The following is a 27,206-nucleotide window of genomic DNA, read 5'->3' on the forward strand; positions in this document are numbered from 1 at the left end:
TTAATTTGAGTGTACCATCTGTTTCCTTCTGTGACTATGGCTGATACAACTGGTTCCCTAAGTGAGATTGTACAGGAAGTTGAAGTTAATGTATGCCTCAAGGAACACGTTCAGTTTCTAGGCAAAGAAGGACAGGATTTGGAAATTAAAGGGAATTGAAGGGCTGTAGAATCCACCCTTCCCATCCTATGCCAATACTTTTGCTCTGCTTCATATTTTATTTGACACAGTTTATTCTTTGAAGTTTTTATTTTCACATCCTGTGTTCCCTCACACTTCTTAGATATTGAGAATGTACCTGCCATATACCCTAGGAAGACTCAATTCTCATCCTTTTATTCTCTTTTAAAACTAAAAATCAGTAATATAATTTATGAATATATTTGTGTTCTCATTAATTCAAAGTAGGTGAATTATGTTTGAAGTCTTAAAAATTATAGAATAGATAAGTATAATTTAAAAATGATTATGTTTAAAACATTCATAAATATCAGATTTTTTTTCAAAATTTTAAGTTCTAGTTAACATATAGTATAATATTGGTTTTGGGAGTAGAGTTTAGTGATTCATCACTTACATATAATGGTCAGTGCTCATCACAAGTGTCTTTCTAAATACCCACCTCCCCTCCACAACCCTCAGTTCTCTATAGTTAAAGAGTTTTTTTTATAAAGGCTTGCTTCCTTTTTTCCCCTCTTCCCCTATGTTCATCTATTTTGTTTCTTAAATTCCACATGAGTGAAATCATATGGTATTTGTCTTTTTCTTGCTGACTTATTTTGCTTAGCATAATATACTCTAGCTCTATCCACATCATTGCAATGTCAAGATTTCATTCTTTTTGACAGCTGAGTAACATTCCAACACACTACATGTTCTTTGTCCACTCATCAGTTGATGGGCATATGAGCTCTTTCCATAATTTGACTATTGTTGACAATGCTACAAACACTGCCCCTTCCAATCAGTATTTTTGGATAAATACCTAGTAGTGCAATTGCTGGGTCATAGCGTAGTTCTATTTTTAACTTTTTGAGAAAACTCCATACTGTTTTCCAGAGTGGCTGCACCAGTTGGCATTCCCACCAACAGTGTAAGAGGGCTCCCCTTTGTCTCTTCCTACTTTAATCAAACTTTAGTGAGCTTTTTTTTTTTTAAATTTTTTCAATGTTTTTTAATTTATTTTTGGGACAGAGAGAGACAGAGCATGAACGGGGGAGGGGCAGAGAGAGAGGGAGACACAGAATCGGAAACAGGCTCCAGGCTCTGAGCCATCAGCCCAGAGCCCGACACGGGGCTCGAACTCACGGACCACGAGATCGTGACCTGGCTGAAGTCGGACGCTTAACCGACTGCGCCACCCAGGCGCCCCTAAACTTTAGTGAGCTTTTTATTCACACAATATATTGTGAAGCTATCTGGCTTTCACTTGATGGGAATGCATCATTTACACATTAGGTTTTCTCTACTCTTTTCTTAGCACCATACAAAGTAATAGTATTTGGTGCAATAGCAATCATAAACACAAAGGCAAATTCAAGCCCTGGGATCCTGAAGTAGTATTCCATTTTCAGAGAGTATGAACCGGAATATTTTTATATTAAGTTTTAAAGTCCACATGAACTGGAATATGTGTACACTAATTTTAAGTCATAGAACATGAAAACAAAAATATTAAAATTATCCTAAAGAATAGATCCTCTCCCTATTCTAGGACATCTGCTCTGCTAACCTTAATTTGGGAAACATGGATTTTTCAGGACTGAATTGATGTGAGGAGGGAGGGAACCAGAAAAAGTTTGGTGTAATGACTCAAAGATGTCTGGTTTGGGTTACTAAGTACATTATCCTATTTTCTGAAATCAAGAGTTTAAAAAAAAGATGCTTTGAGTGAAAAGGATTAGTTTGTACAATCTCACTTTGAGTTTTCTGCAGTACTCTCCCCTTGCGGTAGTATGAGCTGCAGATATAAATTTGGAAGTCAATAACATCTACTGAAACCAAGGGAATAGGTGTAGTCATTAGGGAGAGCATGCAGAGTAAGAGAAGATGGCTAAGGAAAAATAATAGCCTTTAAGAAAACAGTTCCTGGAAAGTAACAGTTAGAAAAAGGGATAGAGGTAAGTTAAAACAGAAGCATGTTTTAAGACTGGAATGGTTGAGGCTGTCAGATGCTCTAAAAGGTCAAGTAAGATAAAGACTGAAAAGAGTTAATCATACCTGATGATTAAGAAGCTGATCAGGGGCGCCTGGGTGGCGCAGTCGGTTGGGCGTCCGACTTCAGCCAGGTCACGATCTCGCGGTCTGTGAGTTCGAGCCCCGCGTCAGGCTCTGGGCTGATGGCTCAGAGCCTGGAGCCTGTTTCCGATTCTGTGTCTCCCTCTCTCTCTGACCCTCCCCCGTTCATGCTCTGTCTCTCTCTGTCCTAAAAATAAATAAACGTTGAAAAAAAAAGTTTAAAAAAAATTTAAAAAGAAGCTGATCATAGTACAAGCAATTTCAGTGGAGTGTGGGGCCAAAGTCTGATCACAGCACGTCTAAGAGCAGAGGGGGAAGTGAGGAAGAGCAGCCTAGAAGTCAAGATTGTTTTTGCTTTGTTGTGAAGATGTAGCTAGAGGCAAGTACAAAGGTGGGACTTGAAAACAGTGTAAAAGATTTGGGCTTCTGACCACCAGTGAGTGGCACCAGATGGGGAGGGAAAGGACAAGAGCCAACAGGTAGCTTAACAACAGAGATCTTAAGAATCCTTGAATCACTATATTGTACACCGGAAACTAACAACACTGAACCTTAATTATACTAGAGTTGAAAAAAAAAAAAATAGAGATGTTAGAAGAGAGAAGTGCAAGGGTCAAATAAAAAGAGATTTCTTCGGAGTCTGGAGACCAGAGGTGCGTGAAGTTACACAGAGGGGTGGGGAATTGAGGTGGCTCACACACTGCACAGAATAGCTCCAGTTTTTCTCTGCAGAGTAAGAGGCAGGGTGCTCTGCACAGACCCAGAAGCGGGAGTGGAGCACATGATTTGGGAAGAGCGCTGAACCTTTGGGAGAGAAAACTGCCGGAGGGGGTGGGGGTGGGGATGGGGGTGGGGGATAAAAAGGGTTACTGAGAGGCGCCGAGGCCCGGCTGAGAGAGTTTGACTATGAATTTAATGCGGCACCAATCTCAAAACTTTCCCTTCCAACTCGGCCCCGCAGGGTGTGAGGCTCAGAGAAGGCCGATGAAAGCTGACTTCTACCTAATTCCCTATCCCCAATGGCCCAGTCCTGTGTGAGGTCCTACCAGAAAGGCCAGCGTGTTTGCATTCTAAGATGTGTTCTGTAGCTTCAGCATCCCAAGGCTTTTACGGAAATCTTGGCATTTTTTAAAAGGCGGGGAGAGAAGCCGGTAGATGAGAATCGGGAATGGGCCCAACTTTTCCTGTCTCCAGATCCCCGCGATGGGAGGGCAGGTGGCCGCTGCGGCCCAGGTGCCTCTCCTCGCGAGGAAGGAGGGGGCCGCTGACCCGGCGCGGCCAGGCGGAAGCACCTCTGCCATTGGCCCAGCGGCGACTTTTACCTGCGCGGAGCCCCGTGGCCTGAGCTCAAAGTCCGCGGCATCCAGCCGGGGAGGCGGCGGTTGGCAGTACAGGTGGGCTCCCGCCCTTGGCTAGGCAAGATGCCCCTGGGGCTGCGGAGAAAGATGAAAACCAAGTCCAAGGAGACCGCTCGGCTGGTGAAGGGCGAGCAGGCGGGCGCGAGCGGCGGCAGCCTCCCGGACCCCCCGGTTCCGACACACAAGCTGGTTTTCCACACGCAGCTGGCGCACGGCAGCGCCACGGGCCGAGTGGAGAATTTCTCCAGCATCCAGGAGCTCTACGCCAAGATTGCTGCAGTGTTCGAGATTTCGGCGTCGGAGGTAAGGACCAGGTGCTCCGGCTCAGCTTGGCGCGCGCGCGCGCTCCCGCGCGCCCCCCGCGTCTCCCAGGTGCCGCACCGGCTTAAATTGGCCCCGGCTGGCGGGGCGCCGGGGTGTTGGGCCCGGCATGGAGTCCACCTGCAGCGCTGGTGGGGCACTGAGCGGGCCTCGCGGGAGGGGAAAGGTAAGTCCCAGCCCCGAGAAGGTCACATTCCTCAGGCCCCTGGCTTTTGGGAAACCGGGGGCGACCTTTCTTCCTCAGGTAAGTGAATATGCTTTACTTGTCCCAGAGTTAGCCGTTCGGGGCGTGAGCGCCTCCCCAGAGTGGAGTTCCGGCTGGGCAAGTTGACACCCTCGACTGCATCTGGACTTTACTCTCCTTCCTATGCAGTCGGGAGAGGGTCACGCTGAGGATCTCCCAGATTGAGGAGTGGAGAGATAAGTACCTTCCAGGTGATAGCGAACCGAGGTCCCCTTAGCCCCACAGATGTCAGCACCAAACACCAGAATCCCTTTGGTGGCGTCCCCAAGGAATTTGTTGTACCAAGGGTGGATAACTAGAGAGTATTATAGCTAACTACTTGGGACTAGTTAACACAACTTTCAGAGGGAAAATCAGCTCAAAATTTTGCACCATATTTTTGAAAAGGGGCTGCAACTTGCTTTAATTAGAATGGCTACCTGCGTGCCTGGAGCTGGAGTTGGCCGTGGGCGCGATTCAGAAAGCACTAGTTTATGTGGCTGTTTATGGGGCTACTTTATGCTTCCTCCCGCGAAGTGCAAATGTAAGTCAGCGCAAAAAAATATTTTGTCCGCATTTCCAGGAAGAGCACGAGATGTTGCCCTGGACTCCAGGGAGGATAGAGAGCTGCCTTTGAATGGCACAGAGGTGCATTTGGATTTCTGTTGTTTAATGTTGTTTATCGGACTTGTTCAAGTAAAATTGAGGTCACGGCAAACTTCCAAGGGGAGATGAAAGAGCGCTTGAAGTGTAACCTTTTGTTCTTTCAGGTTTCCCAGGAGCCGAGGGGCAAATCACAAACCCATTTTGTGAATTATTTATATTGATTTAGAATAGTAACACTATTTTAAGGATATTTCAATTTCAGAAAGCTCTTTCACAAGAACAAAGTCCTTTAGGAGAGGCAGGTGGCACAGGTAGTTTCATTGGGTAGCCAAGGACAGGATTTGGAGACCCATAAGCCTGGATGTGAGTCCAGGTTCTACTACTTACTGGCTGTGTGGCTTCGAACAAGTTTAATTTCCCTCCCTTTCAGCCATGTATAAAACAGATGAGAACAGGAATGTCTGGCTGGCTCAGTTGGTTGAGCAGGCGACTCTTGATCTCTGGATTAGGAGTTCAAATCCCATACTGGGTGTGGAGATAAAAGTAAAATCTTAAAAATCAGGTAACATCTACCTTGAAGCGTTGTAAAGACTGGGGTTTGGGGACATCTGAGTGGCTCCACTGGTTAAGCATTGGACTCTTGATTTTGGCTCAGGTAATGATCCTGGGGTCATGAGATCGAGTTCCGTATTGGGCTCTGCACTGGCATCATGGAGCCTGCTTGGGATTCTCCGTCTCCTGTCTCCCTCTCTCTTTGCCTCTCCCTATTCATGCACACGTTCTCTCTCTCAAAAATAACCTTAAAAAGATGGAGTTCCTATATAATAAACTTACCAGACTGCATGGTACATGGTCTGTGCTTAACAAATTGTAACTAATATTACTAATACCTACCAGGTGAGGAGCTAAGTACAAAGTGATTGGGTCTTTGCAAGGTCACATAACTAACAAGAAAAAAAACCTGGGATGTTACTTAAACTTGGATCTTCTGGTTTCTAAGCTAAGTAACCTTGTTAGCATATTTAACTGACAACTTTAAATGTCTCTCCTGTATCCAGGAACTCTAGATTTAGTTGCTTTGCATTAATAGTCTTCGTTATCAATATTGAGAGCTCAAGATGCACGACTTTATTTAATCCACTTAATTCCTGAAAAATATTACTATCATCACTGCTTCAGAGAAGAAACAGGTGTTTAGGTTCTCAAACTTTTCAAAATTACACGAAGTAGTGGAGCCTGGGTTTACACCCAGGTGTATGTGTATGTCTCCTGACTCCAAATTCCACGAACCTCTATTGCTGTATTGCTTCCCAAGTTTTCCAGGGTGTCTGACAGCTTCGCAGTCATTTTCAGTGTTTTCAGTTTCAAATGCACTGAATTAGATAAAATTCCAAGATAATCTAAACCTGCTATATCAAAGTTGATTTATTTTTCTAATTCCAAATATGTTACTTTATGTATACAGCCAACATTAATGTGAGTTTTCCATTTGGATTAAGAATAGTTAAGTATATCCAGAATAAAATACTGGTCATCATAGTATAGTATATCCTAAATATCTCCATAGTTCATTTTGAAACAAGTAATTTATTAAAATGCACTATGGTGAGCTCCCATTTCCCATCTCCTTTCCCCCTGCCCTCAAGGGGGAAATCATAGTATAAACTTTCGAGTGGTCAGGGGGAACAAAACAAAAAATTACCCCCTTTTTTTTCAACGATTGTTAACTCTGAAGTCCTGCCTTTTTCCTAGAGAGGTGGCTACAAGGTTATAAATAGCACTGTATAAAAAGTTGAACCTTCTTTAAGGAGGGGGAAAAGGAAGGACTAGGCCTGACCTGATTTCAGGTGTGGCAGATTTACTGGGAGTTCATAACATGCCCATGGCTGTGCTAGGCATGCAAGTCTACAGTGTGGTCATTCCATGCTCACCATAGCAATGGCTTAAGGGTTCTTTTCATAGTTAAGTTAAATGAGGCTTTGAGAGGTTAAGTAGCTTGCCCAGAGTCACTGAGCTGGTATTGGGCAGAACCAGGATTTGAATGCAGGTTTCCTGGTTCCAAGTCCATTACATGGCAGCTATGAGGATCTTGGTAACTGCATTCAAATTCCAAATGCAAACCCAGAAGAACTTATTTTATTTTTTTTTTTAATTTTTTTTTCAACATTTATTTATTTTTGGGACAGAGAGAGACAGAGCATGAACGGGGGAGGGGCAGAGAGAGAGGGAGACACAGAATCCGAAACCGGCTCCAGGCTCTGAGCTGTCAGCCCAGAGCCCGACGCGGGGCTCGAACTCACGGACCGCGAGATCGTGACCTGGCTGAAGTCGGACGCTCAACCGACTGCGCCACCCAGGTGCCCCCAGAAGAACTTATTTTAAAGCCTCAGACTTACCCACAAAAATACTGTCTCAAAAAAAAATGCTGTTGTGAAACTAATTTGGATTTCACCTATTTCAAGGTCTCTGAAGGAGGAAGCTAAGGAAATTATGAATCTAAGCTATGAATCACTTGTAGGCTGCAGTCTGTGATCATTACCTTGAAACAGATGGCCAATTATGCAGAAATCCCTTTCAGCTGATATTTTTTCTAAACAACTAAATGAGCAATTCAATAAAAAGAGAAAAGTAAGTCTTGCCTAAAAGAGCAGTTCACTTCTGTAAATGCAGAGATACTTTTACAAAAGGTTTAATACCATCTTTTAAAATATTCAGGTTATATAAAAGAGTTGATCATTAAACTCCTGAGCTTTAGTCATAAAATTTGTTGAAGGGGCATTTTGAATATTTGACCACTGTGATTGTTTGACAATAGTTTATTCCATGACCTGTTTTCTTAATTCTCTATTATGTGGAAAGATTGGAGAAAGGTAATCTGAACAAGCATTTAGAGAAATCAGTTTTGTAGTTAGATACCTTACATTTCCAGAAACCGAAACCTTAGTTTCCTTACAAATCTCAGAAATAATTTCCTTTGATTTGGTTATATTTGTACATATATGTTACTAAATCATTGAATGAATGGGTCAAGCAAATCTAACTTCTCAATTATGTAAAGCAAGCCAGTAAAGCAGTATTCTTGGGAAGATCAGATTTTAGTTTCAAGAATTGTGATTTTAATTTCAAGCTATTTTTTTATGCAACCTGCAATTCTGTTATTCCTCTCAACAAAGCAAACCTTACCTTTTCACCTGTCCCATCTCATCTGTTACCCCATTTCTATAGTAAATCTCAAAAGTTGCCTCCCGTGAGGCACATTCTGTATCACTTCTATCTGTTCAAAACTCTGATAGCTCCCCATCTCACTTATAGCAAAAGCCGAAACCTTATGGGCTACGGGCCCTGATACCTCTCTAATATCATTGTTCCTTCTGCTCCAGCCAATCTGGCTTCCTAGCTGTTCCTTGAATTCTGGAGCCTTAGGGCTGTTGTCTTTACCAGAACCTCTTTTTGCAGAATGTCGTTCCTCTTAGTCTGCTCAAATGTCACCTTATCAGTGAGCCTGGTACTGATCATCCCATTTAAAATGACAGCATCCCTGTTCCTTTCCTTCCTTAATTTTCCCTGATACTAACATCCTATGTATATTGAACTTACTTGTCTTTTTCCTCTCCTATGTAGAATATAAGCTCCACAAAGGCAAGGATTTTGTCTATTTACAGACCTAGCCCCAAAGGGCCTATAGTTGTATCCAAAACAGAGCTCAAATATTCATTGAATAATGAATCCTCACTGTACTTAAAATCCTATAGCTTTAGTATGAAGCTTTAGTACTAGTTATAATACTGCTATCTTCTATAGATGTTAATTTTTTCATATTGCAGTGTGAAGAAAGACTAGTTTACTGATTTTGTGTGTGTGAGACAGAGAGAGAGAGAGAGAGAGAGAGAGAGAGAGAGAATGAATACAAGTGGAGGAGGGGCAGAGAGTGGGAGACTCAGAATCTGAAGCAGGCTCCAGGCTCTGAACTGTCAGCGGAGAGCCTGATGAGGGGCTCAAGCCGACAAACCGTGAGATCCTGACCTGGGCCGAAGTTGGACACTTAACTGACTGAGCCACCCAACGCCCCAAGAAAGAATAGCTTTTGATGGAGGTAGGAGTGAGGAGCATCCCTCATATCTTGAAGGAGGAGGGGAGTAAGAGGGCAACGTATGGAAACTGGGAAGCTAAGATTTATTTTTATCTAATTCTTGCATCTCTAAAAATTCCAGAAATTATGAAGTTGAAGACTTTGTTTACAAGCAGAATTGCTTCCTAGCTGAGTTAGTGAAGCTGCCTTGTGAAGTTTCCCAGAAACTGCTTTTTTTCAACTTGCTGGCATCAGCACTGAGCTCTTGTGAAAGTCAATATTCTGTATTTATGTGGCACATCTGGAGAACATGAACTGCACTGCAGACTTTATAATTTCCCAGCAATGCAGATAACTGGCAAGTGGAACCATGTCTTTTTTATTTTAATATGAAATTTATTGTCAAACTGGTTTCCATACAACACCCAGTGCTCATCCCAACATGGAACCATGTCTTTCTGTTTCATGAATGGGAAATCCAGGAAGACGAAAGCAAAATGGGGTTCACTGACTGACTTACAGTCCCTCCTAGGAACCACAACACAAAATGAAGGAACTAGGAATTCAGTGTGAATTTTACCATTGAGCTATGAGGACTCTGAAGCCAGTCCAACAGATCTAAATAGGAGTGTAAGAGTGAGAAAAGCAGTCCCTGCTGTCTGGGAGCTGGCCTGACTCTCACAGGTAGGCCTTGGTGTTCTCCTGTCGGGCATAAATGATTTCCTAGAACATCAAAATTGGATAAGACCATTCTGTGACTTATAGGTCAAGTAAAAAATAAGACCACTCTGGGGGCACCTGGTTGATTGGCTTAGTTGGTAGAGCATGTGACTTGATCTCGGGGGTTGTAAGTTCAAGCCCTACGTTGCATGTAGAGATTACTTAAAAACAAACACTACTTAAAAGACTGCTCTCTAATCATAAGACTACTCTGTCATCATACCTGGACAGAAAACAAGACATGAACATTTTTCAAACCACAAAAATCACCAGGTATCCTACTGCCCCCCCAGACCAGGTGACTGATCTAAATGATTGCTGCTCCTTTAATAATCCTAGCTTTAGCTTTGATAACTTCTCCCACCTTAGTGATCGGTTTACTAAAATAGTCCTAGAATCGCCCTACTTGTTGATGGCACCCTATCTAGAGCAGACTCCTGTTTCCTTGGAGCTGCTCGCAAATCACCTCACAGGAGTCCAGATCCTTTCTAGCATCTTCTTACTCAGACTCCTCCATGGTGCCTCAAGGCATGCTGTGTCCCTTGATGCCAAGAACAATAAACTAGAGGTGAAAAATGCTGGTGGTCTTTGGTTGGAGGGTATTGACATTTGTTACTGCTAGATTATTACAATGCTGAGGCTAAAGAGCCACCCTGAAAATAATTTTCCTGATCCTGCCCATCTTCTATTTTAATATTTTGATGGTCTGATCATACCTATTAGAAACCTTCAGCGTTCCCAGTTACTTCCTGCCTTATTCCTTGCTGGCTGCTATAACCATATCACCGTGTAGCTTTTAATTTTTTTTTTTTCAACGTTTATTTATTTTTGGGACAGAGAGACAGAGCATGAACGAGGGAGTGTCAGAGACAGAGGGAGACACAGAATCGGAAACAGGCTCCAGGCTCTGAGCCATCAGCCCAGAGCCTGACGCGGGGCTCAAACTCACGGACCGCGAGATCGTGACCTGGCTGAAGTCAGACGCTTAACCGACTGCGCCACCCAGGCGCCCCTCACCGTGTAGCTTTTAAACAACGTAAATCTCTTGCTCACAGTTCTAAAAGCTGGTGCATGAGCACCTTATGGTGAGGGTCCCTTTTTTAGTTCATTGCTGGCACCTCCTTACTGTGTCCTCCCATGGTGGGAGGAGCTGGTAGTCTCTCTGGAACTTCGGATAAGGCACTAATCCTAATCATAAGGTCTACCCTCAAGGCTTAAGTAACTTCCAAAGGCCCTACTACTAATGCCATCCCCTTTGGGGAGTCACCATTTGAATTTTGGAGGGAGAACACAAATACCCCACCAGCTAAACAATGTCTCCATTCCGGCCTCCCCTCTTAAGTCTTGTCCTGTGCTTACTGCTCCAATCTCTTCTAACCATCCCCTCTATTCCAGAATACTTAACTGTTCATTTCTCTATGCTTTTTCTTGTGCTGTTCTCATTTCTGATCACTCACATTCACCTCTCCGATCTCAACTGTGACCTCCTCCAAGAAGCCTTCCTTGTGAATTTGTCCGTCTAGATTAGGTATAATACCCACTATTGCATGATTTTAACATTACGTTGACACACTGAATTGAATTTAGTTACTCCTGTCTTCCAGGGCAGCAGTGGGGGGAGGTGGGAGGAGGGGCTGGGACTTTTTTTTTTTTTAAATATTGTCCCTAGGGTAGCTAGATAGTTTAGCTGCTCCATGAAAGTCTGATAAGTAAATGGTAGATACAGTAGGAGCTGAAGATGTAGATGATGAGACTACAAACAACCTTGAAGCTGTATGGATTTTATGTGAGCAGTGAAAAGAACTCAAATGTTTTTCAGCAGAGGAATGATCTTTGACTTGTGTTTTATAAAGTAGAAACCCAATTTACCATTCATTTGCTATGTTTTCCTTATACATATTTTGTAAGTTGAATATGATGGTATTTTCTGGAATTGCATAGTACCGTCTGATAAGTTCTAAATATATTACAATCAATATATATGCTTACTATCCCTCATGAACATCAGCTTCATGTATTTATTTTTACAAAAAACTCAAAAGACTTTGAGAAATGGGAGAATCTACTCAGCTGCCTTATAGACCTCATTGCTGTCAGGACGGTTAGAAATGAATAAAACTGTTGATTTCTGTGCTGGAAATCCCCTGAGGTTGGCATGTGGCTAATCCTAAAGTCTGAATCCCTGGGCAGTGGCCAATCACACTCCTCCCCTGCCACTTCAGAGGCTAACGGCTGGTCCGTTTGCCTTCCCTCACTCCTTCCCACCACTCCAACCATCCTGAGTAGACATGAAAGGCTCTTGCAGATAGCAGGAGATGGAGACACTTGGATTATCTTAGGCAACTTGTATGTGTGGGTTTGTTTATATGAGGATGTATAGGGAGGTAAAGAAGCTCAGGATAGCCTCTGCAGCTGGACATTCAGTTTCCATGGACAACTGTACAATCATTCATGCTGTCCAGGTGAAAGCAGTAGCTTTAGACTTGGAGAACCAAGAACAAGTCTGTCCTTGACCTTCCATTTCAATCAATCAATCTCTTTCTCCCTCCACCCCCGCTTTCTTGTCTTGACTGGTTAATGCCTTTCAGCCTTTTGATTTCTGTGCCTTTAAGGTTCTTATTGCCTCATCTGTCTTGTTTTGTTACCTGTCTACTTTCTGTGCCCCATTCTGTCTCAAATCGACTTCCCTGAGAGTGAGTCTCTGTGTTGGCAAGTCTGGGTACAGAACAGGTGGGACAGGACCCATGAACCTGTGGATCAGGGGCTCTCTCTGGTCCAGCCTGTAGGGCATGTGTACAAAGGCAGGTGAACAGTGGTTAAGGAGTCCCAGTGGAGAGCATTGTGGGCATGATAGGTATTTTGAAGACTTCCTTAATTAAGGGAATGGTAGATCTCTTCCATGGCCTGTCCAAAATGTGAGAATATTTTCAGTTCCCTATGACTTTTATGCATTGTTCTTCCCTTTCCCTGGGAATCTTTCCCCTTGTCTTTCTCTATTAACTGTGTTAATAGATGAATTGAAGCATATTAAAAATCCTAAGAGTTTACTTGAGCAAAATCGACTGGAATTGAGCAGTGCCAAAACAGAAGTGATTAGGAGTGTTCTACACTCCTAGGAGTGTAGGGAGTGAGGGGCAGGGTTTTTACAGAAGAGATGTGGAAGCAAAGCACAATTCTTTTGCATTGTTTAGGAAAGCCTGGTTGGTGGTTTGTGATTGGTTGTCTCTAGGTTTTGTATTCTTGAGGCATTTGCAGGTGTAGATTTTTGGTTTGCTTACATAGGCTGCCGAGGTATTAGAACAACCTCAGTCTAAAAGCTTCCTTGTTTAATTAATTAAAGCACTTTTACTTAGAAGTCCACCCCCAGAGCTCCCCCTCCACCCCCATCCCCATGCCTACCTCAAGGTTCCTTGCCTCTTTTCTTAGCTTCCATAAATCTTACAAACTGAATAACTGTTGATTTACTGCCTGTCTTTGCCATAAATTTGAGAACTGCTCTAGGCAGGGACTAGCAGTTGGTATGCAGTAATTTTTTTTCATTTTTAACTTTTTATTATGGAATATTTAAATACATGTGGAAGAAAATAGTATAATACCTCCCAGGTGTCCAGCTTCAACAATTATCAACACTTGCCAATATTTAAAAAAGCATTTTTTAAATGTTTATTTACTTTTGAGAGAGAGAATACGAGTGAGTTAGGGGCAGATAGAGAGGGAGACACAGAATCCGAAGCAGGCTCCAGGCTCTGAGCCGTCGGCACAGAGCGCGATGTGGTGCTCAAACTCACTGAGCCGTGAGGTCCTGACCCGAGCTGAAGCCGGACGCTCAACCGACTGAGCCACCTGGGTGTCAATATTTTTTAAATCCCATTTAAGAATTTTTAAATATAGAGGCTCCTGGGTGGCTCAGTGGGTTAAGAGTCTGACTTAAGCTCCCAAGCAAGCTTCATGCTGCCAGATGCAGAGCCCAACATGGGGCTCGAACTCCTGAACAAGTGAGATCATGACCTGAGCTGAAACCATGAGTTGGTCACTTAACCGACTGAGCCACTTGGGCACCCCTTAGGTGGATACTTCTTGAGTCAGTGACCAACACCAGCCAGACTGGGCATTTGTTGTCCTATTCTGAGCTTTTATAAAGTGTTTTTTTTTTTTTTTAATCATTCATATTTCTTGCATTTTAAGAAAAAGGGACCTTTTTCTTAAGCTTTGCTAGCATAAGCATGTATGTACTTTTTTCTGGATAACCCTCTGTGAGGTTGTCATGGTTAACTCCTCTGTGCCTATCCTTAAACTCTGCCCCTGCCCCCTCCCTGCCCCTGTCTAGAAGCATTGAATGACCATATAGCTCAGTGTTTGGGAGTGCCACTTCTTTGAGACTTTGGGCAAGTTAGTGGCTGCTTGGTTTCTGTTCACCTGTAAAATAGTGTTGCTAGGAGCTACCATAAAAGACTTAAGTATAAATGAAATAATTTATGTAAACATCTAGGTCAATGCCAGGTATTAAATGTTTTATAATTCTAGAGTTGGGTGAGACTTATTGTAATCCAACTTTTTAACTTATTTACCCACCAAATAAACCTGTGCCTGATTACTTTTAACCAATTTTTGCTGAAGGAGTCCATTTATCTGAGTGCTCACTATGAGTCCAGTATTGTATTTGATGTTGGGAACATAAAGGTGAAAATATTTAGCCCCTTCCTCCAGTTCAATTCGAAGATTAGAAACTTAGTTTCTGGTTAAGCTAGAATTTCCTTAAAATGTGTTCCAAGGAAGACTAATCTCTTGAAATACTATTATAGAAAGTGTCTTCCGTTGTCGGATAACTTTGGAGGAGATGTGTTTTGTATACTCATAATTACATATTAAAGGCTCTAAGAAGTCCTCTAAACATTTAAAAAGCTTGGTGTTTCTCATTCCCTATGTTTACTTGACTGTGGAACTTACCCCCCCCCCCCACCCCCCCTTTTTTTTCCTGCCTAGTACTCCTTAGGCCAATATTCTGAGGTACATACTTAAAAAATTTATTTAAAAAAAAACAAACCCATATTTTTAAAAAAGCTATTCAGCAGTTGCTACATTCAGTGATAGAAGGATGGTCTAGGATGATGATCTAGTTAATGTTTATCTTTTATTTCATTCTGAACTCTGCCAGGTGGTTTCCATTTCATCATTGTCTTCTGATGTTCATGCTCTTCTGTTTACTTTGCTTTTCAACTTTGGGCAAGTCTTCGATCTCCTTGGGCTTCAGTTTCTCCATATGTAATATGTGTTTGGTAGACGAGACCAGTGATCCCCAAACCTGGTGCATCTCAGAATCACCTGGAGACCTTTAAAACAACCAGAGATTCTGGGCCCCACCTCTGTAGATTTGGGCTAGGGCCTGCATATTGTGAATTTTACCTTTCCCTTATATCCCTGGCCTGTCATCTATTATTGATAGATGTTTGGAAACCACCAGGTTAAATGAGATCCAAAGTATTTTTCAGCCTGAATGTTTCTCCAGAGTTTGTACATAAAGGTAACATTTATTTTTAATTGAATCCACAAAGCATTAAAATACAGAAGTTACTAAGTTCCTGTCTCCTGGAGCTTACAATATATAGGTGTGGTGGTAACAAGGCAAACGAAGATAAGTATCATATGTTGATAGTACAAGGTGGAAAATGAAGAATGTTACCAGTAGTACGAGATATGCTGATGGGGATATGGTAGGCAGAGATCAAAGAGAGGTGAGTTGGGATATGGCTGGGAAAGTTATGGCAGAGCCCTGAAGTATTGAGCCATGTGTACGTTTACTGCTTAGCGTATATACCTAGCGTGTAATTTTGATTCCACAAATGCAAAGCTATAGCTACAGAGGAAAGTTGTAGTAATGAAACTGAATAAGACTTCAAACCAGAGTTGTTGTTGTTGTTTTTATTTCTAAAATGCTAAACAAAACAGCGAAAGTTCTCTCTGCTTTGCAAGTGGATGGACTAAAGAAATCCTTGAAATTGTAGAGACCCTAGTGTATTTAAATGATCACTAAGAGGGGTGCCTGGGTGACTCAGCCAGTTAAGCATCTGACTTTGGCTCAGGTCAAGACCTCATGGGGGTGGGGTTTGAGCCCCGTATTGGGCTCTGTGCTGACAGCTCAGAGCCTGGAGCCTGCTTCATTCAGATTCTGTGTGTCCCTCTCTCTCTGCCCCTCCCCTGCTTGCACTCTGTGTCTCTCTCAAAAATAAACATTAAAAAAATAACTTCTCACAATTTTTTTGGTTTACTGGTAGTTCTTATAAAAATCATTTAGAGATCATTTCCTTCTTATTAAGTTCTGGATAGAAAGTATAAGACTGAAATGCTGACAGTGCTCTCTGTCAATCGGATAAATTAAAAATGAAGTGTTTTGAACTGTTTTGGAAAACAATTCCATGTATGATTCAGTAAGGTGCAGTAATATAAACTTGAAATAAAATTTTAGAAGTTAGGGTATGTTTTTCTGCTTTTCTGACATCAAATATATTGCTTGGACATCGGGGATGGTTATACCATACAAGGTCTTTTGTTGCCTCAAAACTGGATTATAAGCAGGATAGTTATAACTAATTCATGCAATCGATTCTTAATCCAATGTGTCTAGTTTCTTCCTCCTGGTGTTAGTAGTTCCATCCTACCTCTCAGGTCCTCCTCTTCTCATCCACTTGTTGGCTCTCAGTTAAGGGTATCCATAAGTTAAGGAAAGTGGTGTCTCTTTGTTATGCCCAGAATTCGTGATCCCCAAAGACCACTAGGGAGCCGAGTCCGATGCAAAAGCAAAGAGCCTTTATTCGAGCTAGCTCGGAGCTCAATCCCCTACTTGCACCACCGCAGCGGTGAGATACCAGGGAAAGAGAGAGAGTTTCAAAAGGACAAAGGTTTTATTGGGGCCTGGGGGCAGTTGGTGAGGTAATGGCTATGGCCTCAGCCGATTGGCTGGGGAAGGGTCCTGGGGAAGGTGAGGGGGGGTTACTCAAGGGGAGGAGGTGTGGTCAAGGTGAAGGACACAGAACAAGATGGAGTCGGCTGGCGTAGGCCCACCCTTTCATTCCCCCCTTGTCATGTAGCTTAGGGACCCAATCATGGGACCGGCTGCATTTATGGTGACAAGGGGAACAGAGTTTGGAGGTTTACGCAAAGTTCTGGGAACCAAGTGTCCCTGGGTGGCTCTGAGACGTCTGATTAAGTATTGTCCCTGAGCTGGTGTCTATGATCTGCCAGGTGATGTTTTGGGGGGCGTGGGGACTCCCGGCAGCATGAGCAATGACAAGCAGAGTTAACAGAGTTACCAATATTAGGTAGGTCAAATGCGCTGTAGCTTGAGCTTGAGTGGGTTGTGTTGGTCCCGACTGATGGCCCATCGCGTGACAACGTCCTTCCGGATCGAGGAGGGGTCTGCTGGCTGAGTGTGGGTGTGATGGACCCAGGTCGCGATGCCATCTACCTTAGAGCGGTGGGGGTTGTCAACACCACGATGTAGGGTCCCTTCCAGCGCGGCTCGAGAGTGTCTCGGTGGTGCCTCTTGACGTAGACCCAGTCTCCCGGCCTGTACTGATGAGGTGTCGCGATCGGGCCAGCCTCGTAGATGGCACGGAGGCGCGGCCAAATATCCTCGTGCGCCCTCTGGAGCCCGCTCAAGGAAAGAAAAAGTCTTGATCTTTAAATTCAGCAATAAGTTCAGCTCGAAGGCTGGGAATAACAGGGGGTGGCCTGCCAAACATGATCTCGTAGGGAGTAAAACCCAGAGTGTAAGGAGTGTTTCTAACCCGGTAAAGGGCGTACAGTAGGAGAGTCACCCAGTCCCCGCCAGTCTCCATGGTTAATTTGGTAAGGGTCTCTTTTAGGGTTCTATTCATTCTTTCTACCTGTCTTGAGCTCTGGGGCCTATAAGCACAATGTAATTTCCAGTTTGCCCCCACCGCCTTGGCTACTGCCTGTGTTACCTGCGAGATAAAAGCTGGTCTATTGTCTGATCCTACCATGGCAGGAAAACCATACCTGAGTAAGATGTCTTCTAGTAGCTTCTTAGCCACCGTCTGAGCCGTTTCATGCTTGGTTGGGTATGCCTCCACCCAGCCAGAGAAGGTGTCTGTAAATACCAGGTCCTCGTGTAGTGCCTCGTCGAAGATGGTGGGTGAATTTTTGAATCCCTGAGGTAGCCGTGTCCAGGTGAGTTGCCCACTGTAGCCCTCCTCCGGATCATGCCACTCGAAGGCAAACAAGGGTTGGCTCTGGGGTGCCAACGGCAGACTGAAGAAGGCGTCCTTTAAATCTAGTACAGTATACCAGACCCTGGAGGGCGCCAAGGAGCTCAAGAGAGTATATGGGTTGGGAACAGTTGGGTGTATGTCCACGACCCTCTTATTTACCTCCCGGAAGTCTTGTACCGGTCGGTAGTCATTTGTGTGAGGCTTTTTGACCGGCAGTAAGGGGGTGTTCCAGGCAGACTGGCAAGGAACTAGTACCCCTAGGCTTCGTAGTCTCCGGATGTGTGGCTGGATCCCCTTCCGGGCCTCCTGAGACATGGGGTATTGTTTGATCCTTACCGGACTCTCTCCTGGCTTGAGCTCTACCAGGACTGGGGTCCTGTGAGTGGCTAGTCCCATCCCCCCTGTCTCTGCCCAAACCGAGGGGAATTCTCGTAGCCATCTGTCTATATTATCCTCCCTCGGGAGCGCCTCCTGGTGGAGGAGGTATTCATCCTCCAGTTTCATGGTCAGGACCTGGATGGGGTGGCCCTTGCCATCGGTGACCTGAGGCCCCCCTTGTCTGAAAGTTATCTGAGCTCCAATCTTGGTCAGTAAGTCCCGTCCTAACAGTGGGTAGGGGCATTCTGGTATTACCATAAAGGAGTGGGATACCCGGCCCGTTCCCAAATCTACTGTTCTTCGGGTAGTCCATGAATGCTGGCTCATACCAGTTGCCCCTTGTACCCAGGACTTCTTGCTAGCTAGTTTTCCTTGTGGGGTGCGGAGGACCGAATGTTGTGCTCCGGTGTCGACAAGGAAGTCAATAGGGGTCCCCTCCACTTTAAGAGTTACCCTGGGTTCGGGGAGAGGATCCGAACCCTGACTCCCCTAATCACTTAGTTCATCCAGCTCTAGGACTTTTACTCGATCAGTCTTGCTTCCCTTCCCGCCAGCTCTTTTTGGACAATCTCGGGCCCAGTGCCCTATCTCCTTGCAGTATGCGCACTGATCCTTCTGCAGCCTCTGCTTCCCCCTCTTGGTGCTTTTACCTTTTCTTGTGTCGTCTGCCAGCTGCCGGAGACGGCGGTCTCGTTCCTCGGGGAAGTCAGCAGTGGTAGCTAGTAGTATTCTGGCCAGGTCTCGAGTCTGCTTACTGCTGGCAGCCACCATGGCGCGAGCCTGCTTGTCCTCAGGAGGCTCCCGGTTATTATATACCTTTTCGGCTACCACCAGTAAGTCCTGCAGACTTTTTTCTGCTAGTCTATCTATTTTTTGTAATTTTCTCCTAATGTCTATGGCCGATTGGTTTACAAAGGCCATGATAACAGCTGCCTTGCTTTCCGGAGCCTCTGGATCCATGGGGGTATAGGTACGGAATGCCTCCATGATCCGTTCTAAAAAGGCAGCCAGAGATTCATCTTTTCCCTGTTGTACATTTCCTACCTTGGCCAAATTGGTTGGCTTTCTAGCAGCCATTCGGAGACCCCCCATTAGAGTCTGGCGGTAGACCCGGAGCCTCTCCTTACCTTCGGCCGTGTTGAAATCCCACTGGGGCCGAGTTAAGGGGAAGGAGGCATCTATCTGAGCCTGGTTGGTGGTGGGATTTCCGTCTGCGCCTGGAACTAGTTTTCGGGCCCCACTGAGGATTCTTTCTCTTTCTTCAGTCGTGAACAGGACCTGCAAAAGCTGCTGGCAATCATCCCAGTGGGCTGATGGGTAAAAAGAACAGAGTCTAATAAATCAATAAGCCCTGCCGGTTTCTCGGAAAACTTAGGATTCTGAGCTTTCCAATTGTAGAGGTCACTAGTGGCGAAAGGCCAATAGTGATGGGGCTGATTCCCCTCCGCGTCTGGGGGTCCGGTGGCTCGCAGGGGCAGAATAGTGGAGTCGTGGCGGAGGCGGATTGCCCCCTCTGAGCCCTTTGTCTGGTAAAGGGCGGGCTTCCCCCTGGAGCGTTTCCGCCTCCCGCTCTCGGAACAGCGTCTGCCTCCCCCGGAGGGGGAGGATGGTGTTCTTCCGGCATCCTAGAGGGGTTATACGGGGGAGGAAAAATTAATTCTTCTTCAGTACCCCCCTGTAGGACAGGGTAGAGGGGTGTTGAAGGCTGGGTAAGACTTTTCCTCTTCTCTGTCTCCTGCAAAGCAAGAATGGGTTTTGGCCCCAGAGGGAGCAGGGTTAGGAAGGGCTTAAGCCAAGAGGGTGGGTCTTCTACAAGGTCCTGCCAAGTGATAATGTAAGGGAGCTGATCAAGATGGCCCGCCTTAGGCTGAGAGATGATACTCCTGACTCGGTGGATGGTAGGGAGGTCAAAGGTCCCCTCTGGTGGCCATCCGACATTGAAAGTTGGCCACTCGCTAGAACAAAAAAAACTGCAACCGACCTTTCGGACTTCCACACTGAGGTTGTTAGCTCTTCCCCTCACATCCTTAAAGTGATCAATCATAATACTTAGAGGAGTAGTCTGAGTCTGTCCCATAACGTCCGTCCAGTAAGTCCACAGAACAAAACAGAGAAACACAAAAACAGACAAACAGAGGGCCCCTAGAAAGTCTTCCAACTCCATGGAAGCAAAACTGCAAGCTAGCTTAGACGTTTGAGGGGATTCCATGTCCCTCCAAAACCGATGAGGGGATTTCACGTCCCTCCAAAGACGACGGCCTCACGCCGACCAGCGGGAGCGACCCGCCTCGTCTCAGACCTTTGAGGGGATTCCACGTCCCTCCAGAAGGGAGAATCGGAAGGTCTTCCGAAACTCCCGGCCCGTGGTCCTCCAGTGCGTCCACTTAGACCGCGTCGGGCACTACCAGAATTCCAGAAATGAGCTCACACAGAAAAGACAGAACAAACAGACACTAACCGTGGCCAGTCAGGCTCTCCGGGTCGGGGGTCCCTTGGGGTCTTGGGGATCCCGGGCCGAGCCCCAAATGTTATGCCCAGAATTCGTGATCCGCAAAGACCACTAGGGAGCCGAGTCCGATGCAAAAGCAAAGAGCCTTTATTCGAGCTAGCTCGAGCTCAATCCCCTACCTGCACCGACGCAGCAGTGAGATACCAGGGAAAGAGAGAGAGTTTCAAAAGGACAAAGGTTTTATTGGGGCCTGGGGGCAGTTGGTGAGGTAATGGCTATGGCCTCAGCCGATTGGCTGGGGAAGGGTCCTGGGGAAGGTGGGGGGGGGGTTACTCAAGGGGAGGAGGTGTGGTCAAGGTGAAGGACACAGAACAAGATGGAGTCGGCTGGCGTAGGCCCGCCCTTTCATCTTAATTTTGTTTCATTCATTTACCGAATCTACTAGCAGAAATTATTCTCTGTGTGGCAGAAGTCCATACTGGAGCTATAGAGTAAATGATGTTCTATGAAACCAGGTTTTAATTGAAAAATAATAATATATCACAAAATAAAAACTAGAAGAAAAAAGTGGGTCACCCAGAACCACAGTTCCCTAGTCTTCACCAGAAGCCTCTGTTGTGGCCACTTTCTTGGCCATCCTTCTAGAAAAATACTCTCTGAATTTACAAGTCTGTATGTGTGAAAATACATGCATATCTGTGACTATAAACCTCTCCTCCTTTCACTTTTAAACACTATATATCTATTCTGTACAGCTGGTAGTAGCAGAAGCAAGGGCGTAGACCTCAGGAGATTCTGAGGCCTGTGAATGACAGTCACTGGGGTTTTTGCAGTGTCCCAGAGGGTGTCCTTCATGCTGGGAGAGCTGATACTGTGTCTTTAATGGTGATAAGCCAATTTAAAATAACTTCTAAGAAGTCTGTGCCTTCTGAAAAGGTTTCCTGTGCTTTCTTTGCTTCCCTGTGTCTCCTTAGAAATGCCCATCACCTGAGGTGACAAAAGATGTTCCTTGAAACTACTTAAGATTGAAGTAACTAACAGATACCTTTGGGCTAAATACTTGCTGAAATAGACAACAGAGGTTGGCTGACTGAGGGTGGATGACTGTCACTGCTTTTCTGGATTGGGATCTAAAAGTTGGCTTTCCTTACTCATCTTAAAAACCCCAGCCCTGCTGTTATAGGTATGCTGAGTATTCTGAGGTTTGGTGCTTAAAATGCAGACTAGGAAGTTGAAGCTTGGGCATGAGTAACAGCAGGGAGGTTTTGTGGCTACTTTAGATAAGTGAAAAGCAAGAAGGGACCTTTGACCTTGTCTGTGATAGAATATTTGTTTTTAGAAATCTATGACCATCAGGGCGCCTGGGTGGCTCAGTCGGTTAAGCATCTGACTCTTGATCTCTGCTCAAGTCTGTAAGCCCTTGTTGGGCTCCATGCTGGGTGTGGAGCCTACTTAAAAGTAGAAACGTATAACCAATCTGTAAGTACTGGTTAAGAGGCTCAAGAACTCAAGCATTTAGAAAGTGTCATTTTCTATTCTTTAAAAACAAAACCAAACCAAAGAAAAAACTCCCTGGAGATAAAGCCTATGTAGGAGAATAGTTTTAACTTTCTTTTTTCTTTGTTTCTTTTGTTTTTTTTACTATTAAGTAAACTCTACCCCCAACATGGGGCTTGAACTGCTGACCCCTGAGATCAAGAGTTGCATGCTCTGACTGAGCCAGCCAGTCACCCCTCAACTTTTTTTTTTTGTTTTAATGGCTAAAATCCAGGATGATCCTGTAGATCCTCTCCATCTGTAAAAGTCACAGGTTCTTAAATTGCAGTGTTAATTTTACGTGGCCTTAACAGGATATAACAGTAACAAATTTGAGGAAATGATAATTCTATGTCCGTTCTTAAAACCATTCACATATCTACATAGTGCATTAATATAATAGTGGTTTCTGTGCCTGGCATTAACACTAGGTCCTTCATGTTCCAGGGCCAGAATCTTAATTTAACCTCTTGAAGCTTTTCACATTTGATACTAGCAGCATGTACTGGGTGTGATTAGGTATTAGGTGATGGTCATGATCCCCTTTACTCCCTTTCTTCTATATTCTTTATACTTTCTCTTTCCTATCTTAATCTTCCTGCCTTTATGTAAAGGTGAGTGGGGAAAGGGAAACCTATCTTAAGAACTAAGAAGAAAGGAATTCTTTAAAAAGGTGATTTTTTTGAGGCAGGGGTGTGGAGACAAGGAGAGAGCAAAAATTCAAAGCAGGCTCTGCACTATCTGCAAGTGCAGGGCTTGGCCTCCCGATCTGTGAGATCATAACCTGAGCTGAGACCAAGAGCTGGGTGCTCCATGAACTGAGGCACCCAGGCCCCCCAAGAAGGGAATTGTTGAATACCTATCCTTACCACTTAACCCATGCTATCCTATCTGAAATGGTGGGTTTCTACCCAAAGCCCTAGAAAGGACTACCAACTGTAGATGAAGCAACTAGAGCTCAGAGCAAAAGTAAATTATTCAAGTCATTCAGTCTAAAGCGATGTCTTTGGGCCCAGATAAATTTGAGTCAAAGTCCAGGCCTCTTCCTTTACGCAAGTGGTTCCTAGCCTTATCAGGCCCAAAATAACACCATGTTGACTATCCTGAAATAAAAATTCAATATTATCTACCTATACACACTTTAAAAATATATATTTCTTAAGGAATAGAGTAGGTGCACATTAAATCCCATTAAGTCTCCTAGGATCTTTTGTTTACAAATTTTTTTTAATTTTTCTTAATGTTTATTTGTTTCTGAGACCACATGAGTGGGGGAGGGGCAGAGAGAGAGGGAGATGCAGAATCCGAAGCAGGCTCCAGGCTCTGAGCTGTCAGCACAGAGCTCGACCTGGGACTCGAACTCATGGACTTTGAGATCATGACCTGAGCCGAAGCTGGACGCTCAACTGACTGAGCCACCCAGGTGCCCCATCTTTTGTTTAAATTTAAAAATTAAAAAAATTTAGAGGAGGGAGGGAGAGAATCTTAAGCAGGCTCAACGGGTACACCTGGGTGGCTCAGTCGATTAAGCATCTGACTTTTTTTTTTTTTTTGTCAAGTTAGCTAACATACAGTGTATACAGTGTGCTCTTGGTTTCAGGGGGTAGATTCCTGTGATCCATTGTTTACATACAACACCCAGTGCTCATCTCAAAAAAGGTCATGATCTTTTCATTGTGGAATTGAGACCAGTGTCAGTCTCCACATTCAGCCTGAAGATTAAGATTATCCTTCTACCCCTCTCCTGTGTGCTCTCTCCCAAGTCTCCTATGGTTTTAATTGTGCTCAAGTTCTACACACTGATGTTTCCTTCCAAGAATCTTCTGGGGAAGATTACTTAGATGCTAAAGGATAGAGGAAGAACTCTACCACTGTTTTTCAACATCCCAGTCTATGTGTTTCCTTTTATCCCATGCTGTCTTTAGTCCTACCGTTCTGAAATGGCAATATGCTTATTTGATCAGCTTAATAGATGTATTATAACTAGATGGCCATACAATTTGTATTTCAAACCCAGACACTTCAGAGAGTGACAGATGGTATTAAGAATTATTCTGGGAGGGGGCTGGGTAGGGAGGGATGTCTGCGTGGCTCAGTTGGTAGAGCATGAGACTCTTGATCACAAGGTCTTGAATTCAAGCCCCATATTGGGTGTGGAACCTAGTTAAAAACAAAAACAAACTCTGGAACCTGGAATCCACCTAATTATAACCAAAATGCTTACTAGAAAAGGAGAAAGAAGAAAAATATGAGAAAGTTTCCTATGTTTGGTAATGAAACACCATATATAAACCAGTTTCCTGGGCATTAAGGAAGTCTGTGAAATTATAAGCACTAGGGAAGGGGGTGGGAAGAGCATAGTGTGGTTGTAAAAATAGAAGCAGATAGTGAGGGTGCAGTGTCAGCACCAGACCTGGAGCCAGGAGACACTGGTACTCCTCGTCCTGGCTCCTGCTTGGTGACACATTTCTGGGAGTTGAAGGTGGAACCCTGTGGTAGCCTGCCAACTTCTTCGGGAAGCCTTCTGACATTGCTGGGTTCTTCTCCCTTTAAGTCTTCTGCCTGCTCCAGTCCCAGGAGTTTTATAGTCAGGAATGTCAGTAATGTTGGCAAGCTGAGGGTGGGAAGAAGCTGCTTAGAGCAGGGAGCAGGAGCTAGTAATAAACGGCTCTGAGCAAAGGGGAGAGTCTTGCAGCCAGGGCTGTGCCTAAGTGTCTGAGCCTGTGACATAATTCTGTTCTTGGCAGCTCCTTTCTACCTCATCCCAGTCTTTGTTCTTGGGGTTCTCTATCCCTGGGGTGGGAGATGGTTCAGAATTGAGCAACCTGAGTTTAGAAGAATCTTCACACACATACTCCAGATTGAGGGCTCCCCTTACTTGTGTCACACTGACTCTATCTATAGGTGTGGTTTTGTTTTGTTTTTCCCCCAGTGCTTCTCAAACTTGCTAGTGAACAATTATCTAAGGTGGTCAGTGGTTTGTCTTCCCCCAATCCTTCCATCTAGGGAACACTCTAGTGCATTTTCCTCTGTCACCTCTCTCCCCCTGTTGCCTTGTACTTTTCCCAATGTCTTTTCAGGTGTCTTAGTCTAAATTAAAAATCCTTTTCAATCTTTTTCTCTGAAGATGTTTATAGTGCTTCAGATGGCCCACTTTTTCCATAAAGTGCTCATCTCTTTCAGAAATTCTGTCCTAGGAAATAGTAGTAAGGAAGAGACCCCTGTCATTTTCACCTGATCCCTCAGTGGCTCACCATGCTTGCTTTCCAATTCTCCATGATTCACTTGGGTGTTTACTTTAGTTTAAAAAAAAAAAATTTTTTTTTAAACTAATCTCTACACCCAACAGGGGCCTCAAAGTGACAACCCTGAGACCAAGAGTCACGTGCTGTACCAACTGAGCAAGCCACGCCACTCCCCCCCCCCCCCCCAAACACCTTTGGGTGATTTTTAAATACCATATGCTTACAGACCTTTCATTATAAGGGTTGTAAGTCTGCTACCTGGGCTAATACGAACACAGTGCTCCATGAGCATTTTGCCAAATGTGTTTTAAGATTTTGATTAGGGACGTTTTGGGGATATAATGGCCATATTTTATAAATTTGTATTTGGTAAACTGGAAAGTTTAATCATGAATCTTTTTCTTAGAATTTATAATACTTCACAAACCCACCCTACTACACTGTTCTTAGATACAAAATGTCTCCTTATTATAGTCTCTTTGCCCTTTTATATTTTCCACTTTAAGTGTCAAGAGGAGTCTTTTAAGGAGATAAGTAGGTTTAGAAAGCTGGAAAATTTGAGACAGCACCTGACCAGGGGAACAGCAGTGATTTATGATGTCTTTAAATTTGGCACATGACCTTGCAGCATTATTAGACCAGGATAAAGTTCTGACTGGAAGAATATTGTGGAAGAGGATGATATATATAGCCATACACATTTGATTTATCTTACTTGGTTTAGTGTTTCTGTAATGTTCACAAAGGCAAGACTAAAATCTATCCCTATCGTTTTAACCTTATCTTTCGAGAATTGCTTTGGATACATAGGTGGATATGGATACACAGTTTCTTGGATACATAGTTGCTTTGGTTAGCTTTCATTAGCAAAAGAATGAATGTTCTTTTGGTCACTGTGGGAAGTCATTTGGTAGATTAACAAGTATAAGTCTGCTTTTCTTTTTTTGGATAAAATTATTTTTGTCCTATTATTTTGATCACTGAAAAAGTGGTTGTACTGAAGAAGGAAGAGTACAAAGGATGATTCACCTTTTATTTAAGACTTGCCACTGCTGACCCAGGGCAGCTAATTTAGAAGTGAATCATTTATAGAAAGTTCTACACAGTTCGAGGCAGGGCTTTGTACAATATCCTCATGAAGGTCTAAATAGAGCATACAGTATCAGGTTTCTAAATATCTGTCTTGTTGCCAATTTTATCTTCTGCAAACTGAAACTTGTTTCTAGATGACTGTAGCCATTGACAAGGTAAAGAGGTGCTATATATAATACGTATATTTTAGAAACACTTCTTAGAAGTTTAGGACATGTATTATACTGGGAAAATAACAGACTTGAGATTTTAAATGACTGTTTATAATATGAAGACAGAAATGCAACTAGTTTTAAAATTACTTAACTGGAAGAAATCATTTTAAAACTACAGTACATCGGGGCACCTGGATGGCTCAGTTAAGGGTCTGACCCTTGATTTTTGGCTCAGGTCGTGATCTCGTGGGAGGTGGGTTTGAGCCCTGCGTTTGGCTCTGTGGTGGAGCCTGCTTGGGATTCTCTCTCTCTGCCTCTCTGCCCCTCTCTCTCTCTCTGCCTCTCTCTCTCTCTCTGCCTCTCTCTCTCTCTCTGCCTCTCTCTCTCTCTCTGCCTCTCTCTCTCTCTCTGCCTCTCTCTCTCTCTCTCTGCCTCTCTCTCTCTCTCTCTCTCCCTCTCTCTCTCTCTCTCTCTCTCTCTGCCTCTCTCTCTCTCTCTCTGCCTCTCTCTCTCTCTCTCTCTCCCTCTCTCTCTCTCTCTCTCTCTCTCTGCCTCTCTCTCTCTCTCTCTGCCTCTCTCTCTCTCTCT

At 44.2% G+C, this 27,206-nt stretch overlaps 1 protein-coding gene across 3 annotated transcripts in view; it reads left to right on the forward strand.

Annotated features, from left to right (window-relative positions):
• The first annotated feature begins 3,540 nt into the window (after positions 1-3,540).
• GIPC2 (GIPC PDZ domain containing family member 2) overlaps positions 3,541-27,206 on the forward strand; it is a 430,222-nt gene continuing 406,556 nt past the window's right edge. For 2 of the 3 annotated variants that reach the window (XM_040470735.1, XM_040470734.1), the window contains exon 1: positions 3,541-3,899. In XM_040470735.1, the coding sequence (XP_040326669.1) occupies positions 3,660-3,899 (240 nt within the window). In that variant the 5' untranslated portion in view covers positions 3,541-3,659. Of the gene's footprint in view, positions 3,900-3,966; positions 4,084-27,206 lie in introns of those variants that run through there. The other variant, XM_040470736.1, reaches the window with a different exon arrangement.

The sequence above is a fragment of the Herpailurus yagouaroundi genome, unplaced genomic scaffold (genome assembly GCF_014898765.1).
Source record: "Herpailurus yagouaroundi ecotype Mexico unplaced genomic scaffold, PumYag 77, whole genome shotgun sequence".
Taxonomy (NCBI): domain Eukaryota; kingdom Metazoa; phylum Chordata; class Mammalia; order Carnivora; family Felidae; genus Herpailurus; species Herpailurus yagouaroundi.